The 12758-nt window shown below is 42.6% G+C and overlaps 1 protein-coding gene across 1 annotated transcript in view; it reads left to right on the plus strand.

The window, feature by feature from the left end:
• The window catches only part of LOC139420957 (matrix metallopeptidase 25a), a 31128-nt gene extending 20638 nt beyond the window's left edge, over positions 1-10490 (plus strand). Inside the window, exons 4-10 of the mRNA XM_071171394.1 lie at positions 151-461; positions 939-1118; positions 1257-1353; positions 1472-1554; positions 6921-7070; positions 7291-7572; positions 9948-10490. Of these exons, the coding sequence (XP_071027495.1) occupies positions 151-461; positions 939-1118; positions 1257-1353; positions 1472-1554; positions 6921-7070; positions 7291-7572; positions 9948-10210 (1366 nt within the window). The 3' untranslated portion in view covers positions 10211-10490. The remainder of the gene's footprint in view (positions 1-150; positions 462-938; positions 1119-1256; positions 1354-1471; positions 1555-6920; positions 7071-7290; positions 7573-9947) is intronic.
• Positions 10491-12758: the final 2268 nt, after the last annotated feature.

Raw genomic sequence — 12758 nt, forward strand, 5'->3', positions numbered from 1 at the left:
ATTACACACCAATGGTATTCACTAAGTTGATGGTTCATATTCTGAAGTGCCCTAATGAGCCACTAGATGTCTTGTGATAGATTACATAAAACCCTTGAAAGATAATTATGGTAGTTATCTCATGCCCTCCCTCATCCTCCCCCACTCCAGTGTGCTCAGCTACCCCTCCCCCTCCCTGTCCCCCTCCCTCCACCCCAAACTGGTGGATCTCATCCTCACCTATGCCCTCCGTGTGTGGAGCAACCCCACCCCCCTCAACTTCCAACTTCTTCACCCCTCCCGGGACCACCCCAACCAAGAGGGGGACTTCAGGGTGTCCTTTCCCAGCTCCTACCACGAGGACGGGTACCCCTTCGATGGCAGAGGGGGCACCCTGGCTCACGCGTTCTTCCCCGGGACGGCGGACATGGCGGGGGACACCCACTTTGACAATGGGGAGAGCTGGAGTTACGGGTATGGAGGTGAGGGAGAGGCTTATAGGGCGTAACACACAAACGGTGTGCACTTCTGTGAACAACATAATGAGATTTTAATTGCTTTATCTTTCCCTATCTATCCATCTACCTCATTTCCTGCCAACATCTCTTACACTCTCTCCCTTTCTCTCCCCTCCATTTCTCTCTTCATCTTTAGCTCCCCCAACCTCTGTCTCGCTTTTTTTTCCCCTTCCTCCATTTCTGTCATTCTCTCCCTATCACCAAATAGCCTATACCTACAGTATATGTATCATCTCGGTACTGGTACCCCTTGTAATATAGCTAAGTTATTGTTACAATTTCTATTTTTATTCCTTGTGTTATTATTTTCTCTTTGCATTGCTGGGAAGGGCACGTAAGTAAATATTACAGTCTACACCTGTTGTTTACGAAGCATGTGACAAATACAATTTGATTTGAGATCTATTGTCTCTTTTTCTCTCCTCTCCATCTCTCTCTCAGATGACATTGGCACCACTGATCTCTTCACGGTAGCAGTGCATGAGTTTGGCCACGCCCTGGGCCTCTCACATACCTCTTCCAATCCCTCCATCATGAGGCCATACTACCAGGGGACTGTGGGGGACATCCAGAGCTACACACTACCTACAGATGACAGGCTGGGAATACAGGCTATATACGGTACACACAATCACACACAGTGCACACACACATTTGAAGTCTTTGTTTGGGTCCTCAACAAAGGGAAATATTAGAAAGACCCATATGCAGAGACACAGGAACACAAATGCAAAAAAATACTGAAATGGTATTTCATAGGAAAGAGAAGAAGGTCTGCCACGCATCCCACTCCGGCCCCAACCACTCCCAACCTACCTTTCCTGCCCAGTCCTCCATCCCCAAGACTAACACCACAGTGAGTGTATAACTGGACAAATACTGCAAATACTACAACTTGTTATGGTTAAGATACTATATGACAATATCATGAAAACATCATAAAGATACAGTACCCTCGCCCCTTACAAACACAGCCCAGACCCTGCTCTGCCAGATCGCTGTGAGGGGAAATATGATGCCATTGCCAACATCAGAGGAGAAGTCTTCTTCTTCAAGGGTAAGAAGAACAACTATTTTTCATGTTAACTATAGAAAAATGTATGGGTTTGGGACTGTCAGTGTCTGTGTGGCGCCATTTTCTCTAAATGTTCTCCCACGTGGTCCAGCCTCCTAGCAATTTGAGTTTCAGTCGGTGACCTTCAGTCCCTCGCCATTTGAGTGACAGCTAGTAAAATGAGAGAGAGAAATCATTTGAGTGATAGCTAGCAAGATGCACACACAGCAGAGGGAGAAAAAAACACAGGAACATTTCCTCTTGTGTACTACCTATATCCTCCCACTAGAATCCACCTACTTTAATGAGGACAGCTTCTCTATCTTGGAGGGGGAAATCAATCATTTCCAAGCCCAGGGACATGCACTAGTCTGGTGTCCTAAATTCCAGAACTGGAAAGAAACCTGACACCCGCAGCACACACAAACACCTATCTGGAGGAGACAGCATTTCCTCCCCCATATGCCCCCCTAGGCACAATTACGACAACATAACCAACAAAAACGGGTCACAAATCCTGCAGCTCTGTCACACGCTGGGTATGTACATAGTCAATGGTAGGCTTCGAGGGGACTCCTATGGTAGGTACACTGATAGCTCATCTCTTGGCAGTAGTACTGTAGACTACTTTATCACTGACCTCAACCTAGTCTCTCAGAGCGTTCACAGTCACTGCGTTCACTGATAGATCACAGATCACAGCAAAATCACAGTCTACTTGAACAGAGCAATACTCAATCATGAGGCATCAAAGCCAAAGGAACTAAATAATATTAAGAAATGCTATAGATGGAAGGAAAGTAGTGTGGAAACCTACCAAAAAACAAATTGGCAACAACAAATTCAATCCCTTTTAGACAACTTCCTGGACAAAACGTCCCACTGTAAGAGTGAAGGTGTAAAGTATATTTGACCTCTCAGCTTCCCAATCAAATCTAAAAATGTCAAACAGAAAAACGAAGAAAATGAACAACAATGACAAATGGTTTGATGAAGAATGCAAAAACCTAAGAAAGAAATTGGGAAACCTATCCAACCTAAACATAGAGATGCAGAAATCCTGAGCCTACGCCTTCACTATGGTGAATCACTTAAAACAATACAGAAATACACTACGGAAAAAGAAGAAACAGCACGTCAGAAAGCAGCTCAATGTAATTGAAAAATCCATAGTCTAACCACGTGTGGGAAAATTGGAAAACCCTAAACAAACAACAATACGAAGAGTTATCTATCCAAAACTGATAACTTCTCCTTTCTTTTTGGTCGTAGAACAAACAGCAAAAACATATACATGATCAAATACAAATCTTAAAATCACCTATTAAAGACTACCAGAACCCACTGGATTCTCCAATTACATTGAATGAACTACAGGACAAAATATGGTATACTCAATTAAATGATAAAATATACAGACCACAAATTCCAATTGGCTATACTTAAACTCTTTAACATCATCATTGGCTCTGGCATCTTCCCCAATATTTGGAACCAAGGACTGATCACCCCAATCCACAAAAGTGGAGACAAATGTTACCCCAATCACTACCGTGGGATATGCAACCTTGGGAAAAATGCATTATCATTAACAGCAGACTCATACATTTCCTCAGTGAAAACAATGTACTGAGCAAATGTCAAATTGGCTTTTTTGCCAAATTACTGTATGCTAGACGGCACCCTAACTGACAAAGAAACAAACCAAAACAAAGGCAGCACCTAGATCTTCTGTAGAGATTCTGTCAGACCTGGGCCCTGACAGTTAATATCAGTAAGACAAAAATAATGGTGTTCCAGAAAAGGTCCAGTTGCCACGACCACAAATACAAATTCCATCTAGACACCGTTGCCGTAGAGCACACAAAAAACTATACATACCTCGGATTAAACATCAGCGCCACAGGTAACATTCACAAAGCAGTGAACAAGCTGAGAGACAAGGCAAAAAGGGCCTTCTATAGAACCCATTGCCTTATATGGTTGTGAGGTCTGGGGTCCGCTCATCATCCAAGAATTCACAAAATGGGACAAACACCAAATTGAGACTCTGCATGCAGAATTATGCAAAAATATCCTCTGTGTACAACGTAAAACACCAAATAATGCATGCAGAGCAGAATTAGGCCGATACCCGCTAATTATCAAAATCCAGAAAACAGACGTTAAATTCTACAATCACCTAAAAGGAAGCGATTCCCAAACCTTCCATAAAAAAGCCATCACCTACAGAGAGATGACCCTGGAGAAGAGTCCCCTAAGCAAGCTGGTCTTGGGGCTCTGTTTACAAACATAAACAGACTACACAGAGCCATGGGACAGCAACACAATTAGACCCAACCAAATCATAAGAAAACAAAAAGATAATTACTTGATTCATTGGAAATAATTCAAAAAACTGAGCAAACTAGAATGCTATTTGGCCCTAAACAGAGAATACACTGTGGCACTTGTACAGTGCGCAAGCCTTTAGCATAACCCCTTTTACACCCCTGCTGGCTTAGCCCTACTAGCTAACCACTAGCAGCCTTGAAACACATCACTTATTAGAAGTTCAGCACATCAGCGTTTCTCATACAAAATCAAAATAAACCTTTATCATCATAGTAGACATTGAACGTCGATAACCAAACTGGCTAAAACTGTTCTTTGCCGATGGTAGCTATAGCTAACCACATACTAAACGGAGTGCTAATGTTACTAGCAGCAGTAACAGTAAATCCAGGTAGACTCAGCAATAAAATAAACATCCCTTTTTCAGGACCCTGTCTTTCAAAGATAATTTGTAAAAATACAAATAACTTCACAGATCTTCATTGTAAAGGGTTTTAAATGCTGTTTCTCATGCTTATTCAATGAACCATAAACAATTAATGAACATGCACCTGTGGAACGGTTGTTAAGACACTAACAGCTTACAGACGGTAGGCAATTAAGGTCACAGTTATGAAAACTTAGGACACTAAAGAGGCCTTTCTACTGACTCTGAAAAATACCAAAAGAAAGATGCCCAGGTTCCCTGCTCATCTGCGTGGACGTGCCTTGGGCATGCTGCAAGGAGGCATGAGGACTGCCAGGGCAATAAATTGCAATGTCCGTACTGTGAGACTCCTAAGACTGCGCTACAGTGAGACGGGACGGACAGCTGACAGTGGCAGTGACAGACCACGTGTAACAACACCTGCACAGGATCGGTACATCCGAACATCATACCTGTGGGACAGGTACAGGATGGTGTGAGCGGACCAAGTAATTGGGCGTCACTCTAAAGCGGGAAGGTGGAATAAACGAGTCAGGAGTAGGTTTTCTTGATTGAACACAGTTCTCTATTGAGGGCATTTGGTCAACACAAACATTCCAACATAATCAATGAAAATCTTCCAAGGAAAAACATACATCTTCTTCTCCAGATGAAACAGGAACACAATAGGCTTATCTTTAAACTACAACAAAAAGTCACGGGATTGTCACCGTCTTAGTGGTTCTTCCTGGATATCTCTGGCCATCTTCCAGAGATAGTTTCCCCCCCCCCTCTCTGCTGGTTCCATTCTCTCTCTTATAGGGGAAGGAGGGTATGTCATTAGTACCGTCAGCTGTGCTTAATTGCCTCTGGTTACCTTGTCTCCCATGCCTTGTTGGGCTACTAACCATGAGCCCAGCCTGCCCTCTGGTGGTCCTTCCACAATGGCAACAACAACTGCCAGAGTTACACCAGGAATGCACAATCCCTCCGTCAGTGCTCAGACTGTCCGCAATAGGCTGCGAGAGGCTGGACTGAGGGCTTTGTAGGCCTGTTGAAAGGCAGGTCCTCACCAGATATCAGCTGCAACAACATTGCCTATGGGCACAAACCCACCGTCGCTGGACCAGACAGGACTGGCAAAAAGTGCTCTTCACTGACGAGTTGCGGTTTTGTCTCACTAGGGGTGATGGTCGGTTTCGCGTTTATCGTCGTAGGAATGAGCGTTATACCGAGGCCTCTACTCTGGAGCGGGATCGATTTGGAGGGAGAGGGTTCCTCATGGTCTGGGGCGGTGTGTCACAGCATCATCGGACTGAGCTTGTTGTCATTGCAGGCAATCTCAATGCTGTGCGTTACAGGGAAGACTTCCTCCTCCCTCATTTGGTACCCTTCCTGCAGGCTAATCCTGACATGACCCTCCAGCATGACAATGCCACCAGCTCGTTCTGTGTGTGACTTCCTGCAAGACAGGAATGTCAGTGTTCTGCCATGGCCAGCGAAGAGCCCGGATCTCAATCCCATTGAGCACGTCTGGGACCTGTTGGATCAGAGGGTGAAGGATAGGGCCATTCCCCCCAGAAATGTCTGGGAACTTGCAGGTGCCTTGGTGGAAGAGTGGGGCAACATATTACAGCAAGAACTGGCAAATCTGGTGCAGTCCATGAGGATGAGATGTACTGCAGTACTTAATGCAGCTGGTGGCTACACCAGATACTGACTGTTACTTTGGATTTTGACCCCCCCCCCCCCCCCCCTTTGTTCAGGGACACATTATTCCATTTCTGTTAGTCACATGTCTGTGGAACTTGTTCAGTTTATGTCTCAGTTGTATGAATCTTGTTATGTTCATACAAATATTTACACATATTAAGTTTGCTGAAAATAAACACATTTGACAGTGAGAGGACGTTTCTTTTTTTGCTGAGTTTATAATGGCTGACCCAACATTGGCTACCATGATATTCTGCAACATATATCAGCCAATAAAGATCACAATTCAGCAAAAATAAAGACATACCTTGAAACAAAAGATGACATTAATCCAATTGGTATTTGACCATTTATTTTTGCAAAACGTGCAGTGTTGATGGAGTTGTTGTAGCTTGCTTGCTAGCTAGCTAGCCTATTCCATCCCCAAGCACCATGCTAGATCTGAGTGGGCCAGTTCGTTTTGCATGGACTGTTTTAAAAAAAAATCTACTAGCAACATAACATGACCAAACTCTTTGGGCAATTTAGTACCTACTTACCCAATTCGCCTCCATCACCGAAGCCACCAGCAGGCTTTTCCTTTCTTGACGTCAAAGCCCAACGTATTGTTGGTATCTGAGTTTTTGATAAATGTAAATCACATTGCGAAAATATAAGTGTATATATATTTTTGCATGAAGACTGTTTAGATAAAATACAATACATTTACGTTGTTAGATTTGTGGAACATACTGTCTATCATACTGTCTATCGTGCAACTTTTCCATTGTCACATCTAAAGTCAACTGTAACCCATACATTGTACACAAATACATATGCATAGTGCATACACTTACTGTATACTGTACACCCAAAACACACTCTCTCCCCCCAACCTGTGCTTCTCCCTTTGTCTCTCTCTCTCTCCCTCTCTCAGGTGCTTTTTTCTGGCGTGCTCAGCAGTGGGGTTCTCTGGTGTCTTTCATCCCAGCATTGATACACAACTTCTGGGTTGGGCTCCCCCTAAGGCTGGACCGGATCGACACAGTCTATGAAAGGAGTGACGGACACATCATCTTCTTCATTGGTGAGAATATATTCAAAAATATATAATACTGCATAATATGATATGTTATACCGTAAATATATAGTATTCTCAATTGTATATTGCTTACTGTTGTGCTTGTGTGAGTAGTATATGAATGCCCAAATGAGCGTCTTCTATCTGTTTATGTCTGATAAATGATATCTTTCAATGTGATTAATCTCTCTCTGGTTGTCCTATGTCCTCTCTTCTCTCTGTGCAGGAGCCCAGTACTGGATGTTCAAAGACAGGGCCTCTTTGCCTGGGTACCCACGCTCCCTAGAGGAATGGGGCATGCATACCATGGAGGGTCGGCCACTGGAGAGGGTGGAGGCGGTGTTTGTGTGGGCACACAATGGGAAAACGTACGTGTTCAGCGGAGGGGAGTTCTGGAGATTTGACGAAGGGGGGCAGGACAGGAAACTGGAGGGGGGGTACCCCAAAATGGCCTCCCTCTGGACAGGGGTGCCTTCTGACCCAGATGACATCATCAGCTGGGGAGACGGTAAGAAATACGCTAAGTTAGTGTTTGCACCTAATCACAGATCCAGGATCAGATTGGCCTTTACCCAATCCAACCATTTTACCCAGAAATGGGCAACTGGCTGCCACTTTTGTAGGCCTGCGGATCCATTTGTTTTAGGAACTCAATTGGGGTCGCAACTTACTGTTGAGAGCTGGAACATGGAATACAAAAGGTGCTATTTCAAAATGTTGCATAATTTCTATTATGTCAGTCACTGACAGTCACTCAATTACAGTAGCCCATGTCAGCTAACATTTTTTAGATTGGTAAATTAGTCTAGTGGCCAGCTATCTAAAATTGTAGTAAGCATGGTCGAATTACCGACCTATGGCAAAATGTGTAGAATTGCAGGAAATTAGCTGTAAAACTGCAAATTATTTTCCCCGCCCCTTCGCAAAATGAGTAGAATTGCATGAAATGAGTTATGAAATTGCAAAATCTTCTCTACGCCCCATAGCAAAATGCACCATGCTCTACCAACTGACCAATACAGGATCACACTACAGTACTCCGAGAGAAGCTTTGTAGGTCCTTAAGGCTTAGTAAAGGGTAGTTCTGGGACACTTTTAGTACCAGTCAAATCTTTGGACACACCTACTCATTCAAGGGTTTTTCTTTATTTTTTAAATATTTTCTACATTGTAGAAAAATAGTGAAGATATCAACACTATGAAATAACACATGGAATCATGTAGTAACCAAAAAAGTGTTAAACAAATCTAAATATATTTTTGCCTTGATGACAGCTTTGCACACTCTTGGCAATTTGTCAACCAGCTTTATGAGGAATGCTTTTCCAACAGTCTTGAAGGAGTTCCCACATATGCTGAGCACTTGTTGGCTGCTTTTCCTTCACTCTGCATTCCAACTCACACCAAACCATCTCAATTCGGTTGAGGTCTGGTGATTGTGGAGGCCAGGATGCAGTACCATCCCTCTCCTTCTTGGTCAAATAGCCCTTGTGTTTTGGGTCATTGTCATTGTCCTGTTGAAAAACAAATGATAGTCCCACTAAGTGCAAACCATATGGGTTGGTGTATCACTGCAGAATGCTGTGGTGGCCATGCTGGTTAAGTGTGCCTTGAATTCTGAATAAATCAGACAGTGTCACAAGCAAAGCACCCCATCACACCTCCTCCTTCATGCTTCAAGGTGGAAACCACACATGCAGAGATTATCCGTTCACTTACTCTGCGTCTCACAAAGACATGGTGTTTGGGACCATAAATCTCAAATTTGGACTCATCAGACCAAAGGACAGATTTCCACCTGTGTAATGAACATTGCTCGTGTTTCTTGGCCCAAACAAGTCTCTTCTTCTTATTGATGTCCTTTAGTAGTGGTTTCTTTGCAGCAATTCGACCATGAAGGCCTGATTCACACAGTCTCCTCTGAACAATTGATGTTGAGATTTGTCTGTTACTTGAACTCTGTGAAGCATTTATTTGGACTGCAATTTGAGGCCCAGTTAACTCTAAAGAACTTCTCCTCTGCAGCAGAGGTAACTCTGGGTCTTCCTGTGGCAGTCCTCATGAGAGGCAGGTTCATCATAGTGCTTGATGGTTTTTGCGACTGCACTTGAAGAAAGTTTCAATGTTCTTGACATTTTCCTGAATGATCTTCATGTCTTAAAGTAATGATGGACTGTCGTTTCTCTTTGCTTATTTGAGCTGTTCTTTCCATAATATGGACTTTGTCTTTTACCAAATAGGGCTGTCTTCTGTATACCATCCTTACGACAAATCCCACACGAATAGAATATAAATATATTATATGCAACTTTACTGAGAGTGTGATATTGGGAGATTCTCATTTGTTGAAAAGTCTGTCCTCTCCTTGACCCCTCCATCCTCCTCTCCTCTGTGACCCCAAAACCGATGAGTCATGGAGGAGAGTGTCAATTTGTTTGTAAGCAAATGGAGGAGTATGCTCTCTTCCTCGATTACCTACTTCGGCAGAGGATGCACAAGAGTTTCTTCCTTGCAGCTAGCGCAGAAGTGTTTAAAAACAAATCTACCACACCCTCTCGAAGGAGAAAAGCATGCACACATTTAAAAACTATACAGTAGTTATATAACCATTTTATTTTTGGATTCCTCCCCTGTAAATGTAATTTGCCTGATGACGCACGAGTGGAGGAGAGTTTAATTTCATACAAGCGCATTTCTTTCAACGTATCCTCTTCTCGCCTCCGCTCCTAGATTACATTTCGACCTTTTTCAAAAGGAGGCGAGGAGATGAAGCGAGGAGTCGAGCAATACCAATTGAGAATCTCCCAATATGTTTAGTTGACCACATCTCTCCTTGAAGTACACAAACCATACCACAATCACTCTCTTCCCTCTGCCCCTCAGGAGATGCTTATTTCTTCAAGGACACCTCCTACTGGGTGCTAAAGAGAGGAGGGTTGGACCAGGGAAGTATCACTCCAAAATCCACAGCAGTGGATTGGATGAAATGTAAGGTTGGTGGACCAACTCCCACCCACTTACCCAAGATGCCTCACCCTACAGGCAGAGACTGTGACCGGAGCAGAACTGTAACAATACAAGCATCTTATTGGCTAATCATAGTGTCTGTTTCTGTTTTGTTGTTATTTTCTGTTTCTGTATGTTAGTATTCACTGTTTTCAATGTTTTTTTTTCTCTGTCAACTACAATGATTACAATGATTTGGTGAAAATTAAATAGATAAAAAGACAGACGGTTGTGATGATTTCAGTGCTCAGAAGACTATAAGACATTTACAGTGTATTTAAGTATGTCCATCTGGTCATTAGGTCTTGTGATGTACTGTATGTCACCTGATATGATGTATGTTATCTGTACACCAAGTATGCCTGTCCTTTGTTGCAAAGACAATTTCCATATGGGATATTAAATTATACTATTCTATCCTATCCTGTGTAATGCCATGATTGGTTCAATTATTATTTAGTCGTTCTGAACTTAGCTTAGGGGCACGTTCAGTTGATTGAATGTTTTGCTACATTTGCGAACAAGAACACAGAGATGTTGGTAAAGATAGATATCGAGAAAAATTATGTAATTCAAATCAACAGGTATTTGTCATATGCACAGGATACACATGGTGTACAATTAAATGCCTTCTTGCAGGTTCACCTCTTAGATTGTATTTTTTTTTTTAAATCAAGAAATGTAAATTAAAAAGGCTGAGATTTTTTGGGGCATAAACATATGAACAATAAGTCCCAAACACAAGATGTGTTGTGAAAATACTGAATGCAAAGTGTGTAAATGTTCCCATATAGTTTCACAAACATATTTCATGATCCAAAAGCAAATGAATCATCACTAACAAAAACAAATGATTAGCAATAGTGTTGCGGGTAACATTATATAGAACTCAGCAGTGTCAATTCCCATGAAGCTACAAATGACTGACGGTATGAGATAAACAATGCTAGAACCATTACATTCTAAACCGTCAACATGTGAGCTAACAATAGCTGAAACTTAATAGCCTAAAGCTAGCTAGAGATTGGCGAAGCTAAATTCAGTTAGCATGAAGCTAGTGAACTGTGAAATACTATTTCCTTAAAAATAAACACTTTCAACACATTTTAATGTAATGTCGGAAGGGATTCAGACCCCTTCACTTTTTCCATATTTTGTTAGGTTAGAGCCTTATTCTAAAATAGATTAAATGTTTTTTTCTCTGTCATCAATCTACACACAATACCCCATAATGTTTTTTTGTTGCTAATAAAATAAAATAAAAATGTCACATTTACATAAGTATTCAGACCCTTTACTTAGTACTTTGTTGAAGCACCTTTGGCAGCGATGACAGCATTGAGTCTTCTTGAGTATGATTCTACAAGCTTGGCACACCTTTATTTGGGGAGTTTCTCCCATTCTCTGTAGATCCTCTCAAGCTCTGTCAGGTTGGAAGGGGAGCGTCACTGCACAGTTATTTTCAGGTCTTTCCAGAGATGTTCGATTGGGTTCAGGTCCGGGTTCTGGCTGGGCTATTCAAGGACATTCAGAGGTGTCGCAAAGCCACTCCTACATTGTCTTGGCTGTGTGCTTAGGGTCGTTGTCCTGTTGGAAGGTGAACCTTCACCCCAGTCTGAGGTCCTGAGCGCACTGGAGCGCAGAGGCTCTCTGTACATTGCTCCGTTCGTCTTTCCCTCGATCCTGACTAGTCTCCCAGTCCCTGCCACTGAAAAAGAAAAACACAGCATGATGCTACCACCACCATGCTTCACCATAGAGATGGTGCTAGGTTTCCTTCAGACGTGAGACTTGGCATTCAGACAAAGAGTTCAATCTTGGTTTCATCAGACAAGAGAATCTTGTTTCTCATGGTCTGAGAGTCCTTTAATCCAAGCGAGCTTGCATTTTACTGAGGAGTGGCTTCCATCTGGCCGCTCTACCATAATGGCCTGATTGGTGGAGTGCTGGTTGGACAACATGGTTGTCCTTCTGGAAGGTTCTCCCATCTCCACAGAGGAACTCTGGAGCACTGTCTGAGTGACCATCGAGTTCTTGGTCACCTCCCTGATCAAGGCACTTCTCCCCCGATTGCTCAGTTTGGTTGACTCTAGGAAGAGTCTTCCATTTAAGAATGAAGGAGGCCACTGTGTTCTTGGGGACCTTCATTGCCACAGACATTTTTTGGTACCCTTCCCCAGATCTGTACCTAGACACAATCCTGTCTCGGAGCTCTACGGACAATTCCTTCGAACTCATGGCTTGGTTTTTGCTCTGACATCCACTGTGTGTGCCTTTCCAAATCATGTCCAATTAATTTAATTTACCACAGGTGGACTCCAATCAAGTTGTAGAAACATCTCAACGATGATCAATTGTAACAGGATGCACCTGACGTAAATTTAGAGTCTCATAGCAAAGGGTCTGAACACTTATGTAAATTAAGTATTTCTATTTTATTTTGCAAACATTTCTCAAAAATGTAATCCATTTTAGAAAACGTAGTCTGGATACTTTCCCAATGCACAGTATTTATGAAAAATATGTTGGATTATATTTGACTAACTACCATAGCATGCTGTCAAAATGTATTTGGGATGTATTTAACTCTGCAAGTCAGTCACGAACAGATCCTTATTTACAATGACGGCTTGCGAAAAGGCAAAAGGCCTCCTGCGGGGACAGGGGCTGGGATTAAAAATATAGGAC

The sequence above is a fragment of the Oncorhynchus clarkii genome, chromosome 12 (genome assembly GCF_045791955.1).
Source record: "Oncorhynchus clarkii lewisi isolate Uvic-CL-2024 chromosome 12, UVic_Ocla_1.0, whole genome shotgun sequence".
Classification (NCBI taxonomy): Eukaryota; Metazoa; Chordata; class Actinopteri; order Salmoniformes; family Salmonidae; genus Oncorhynchus; species Oncorhynchus clarkii.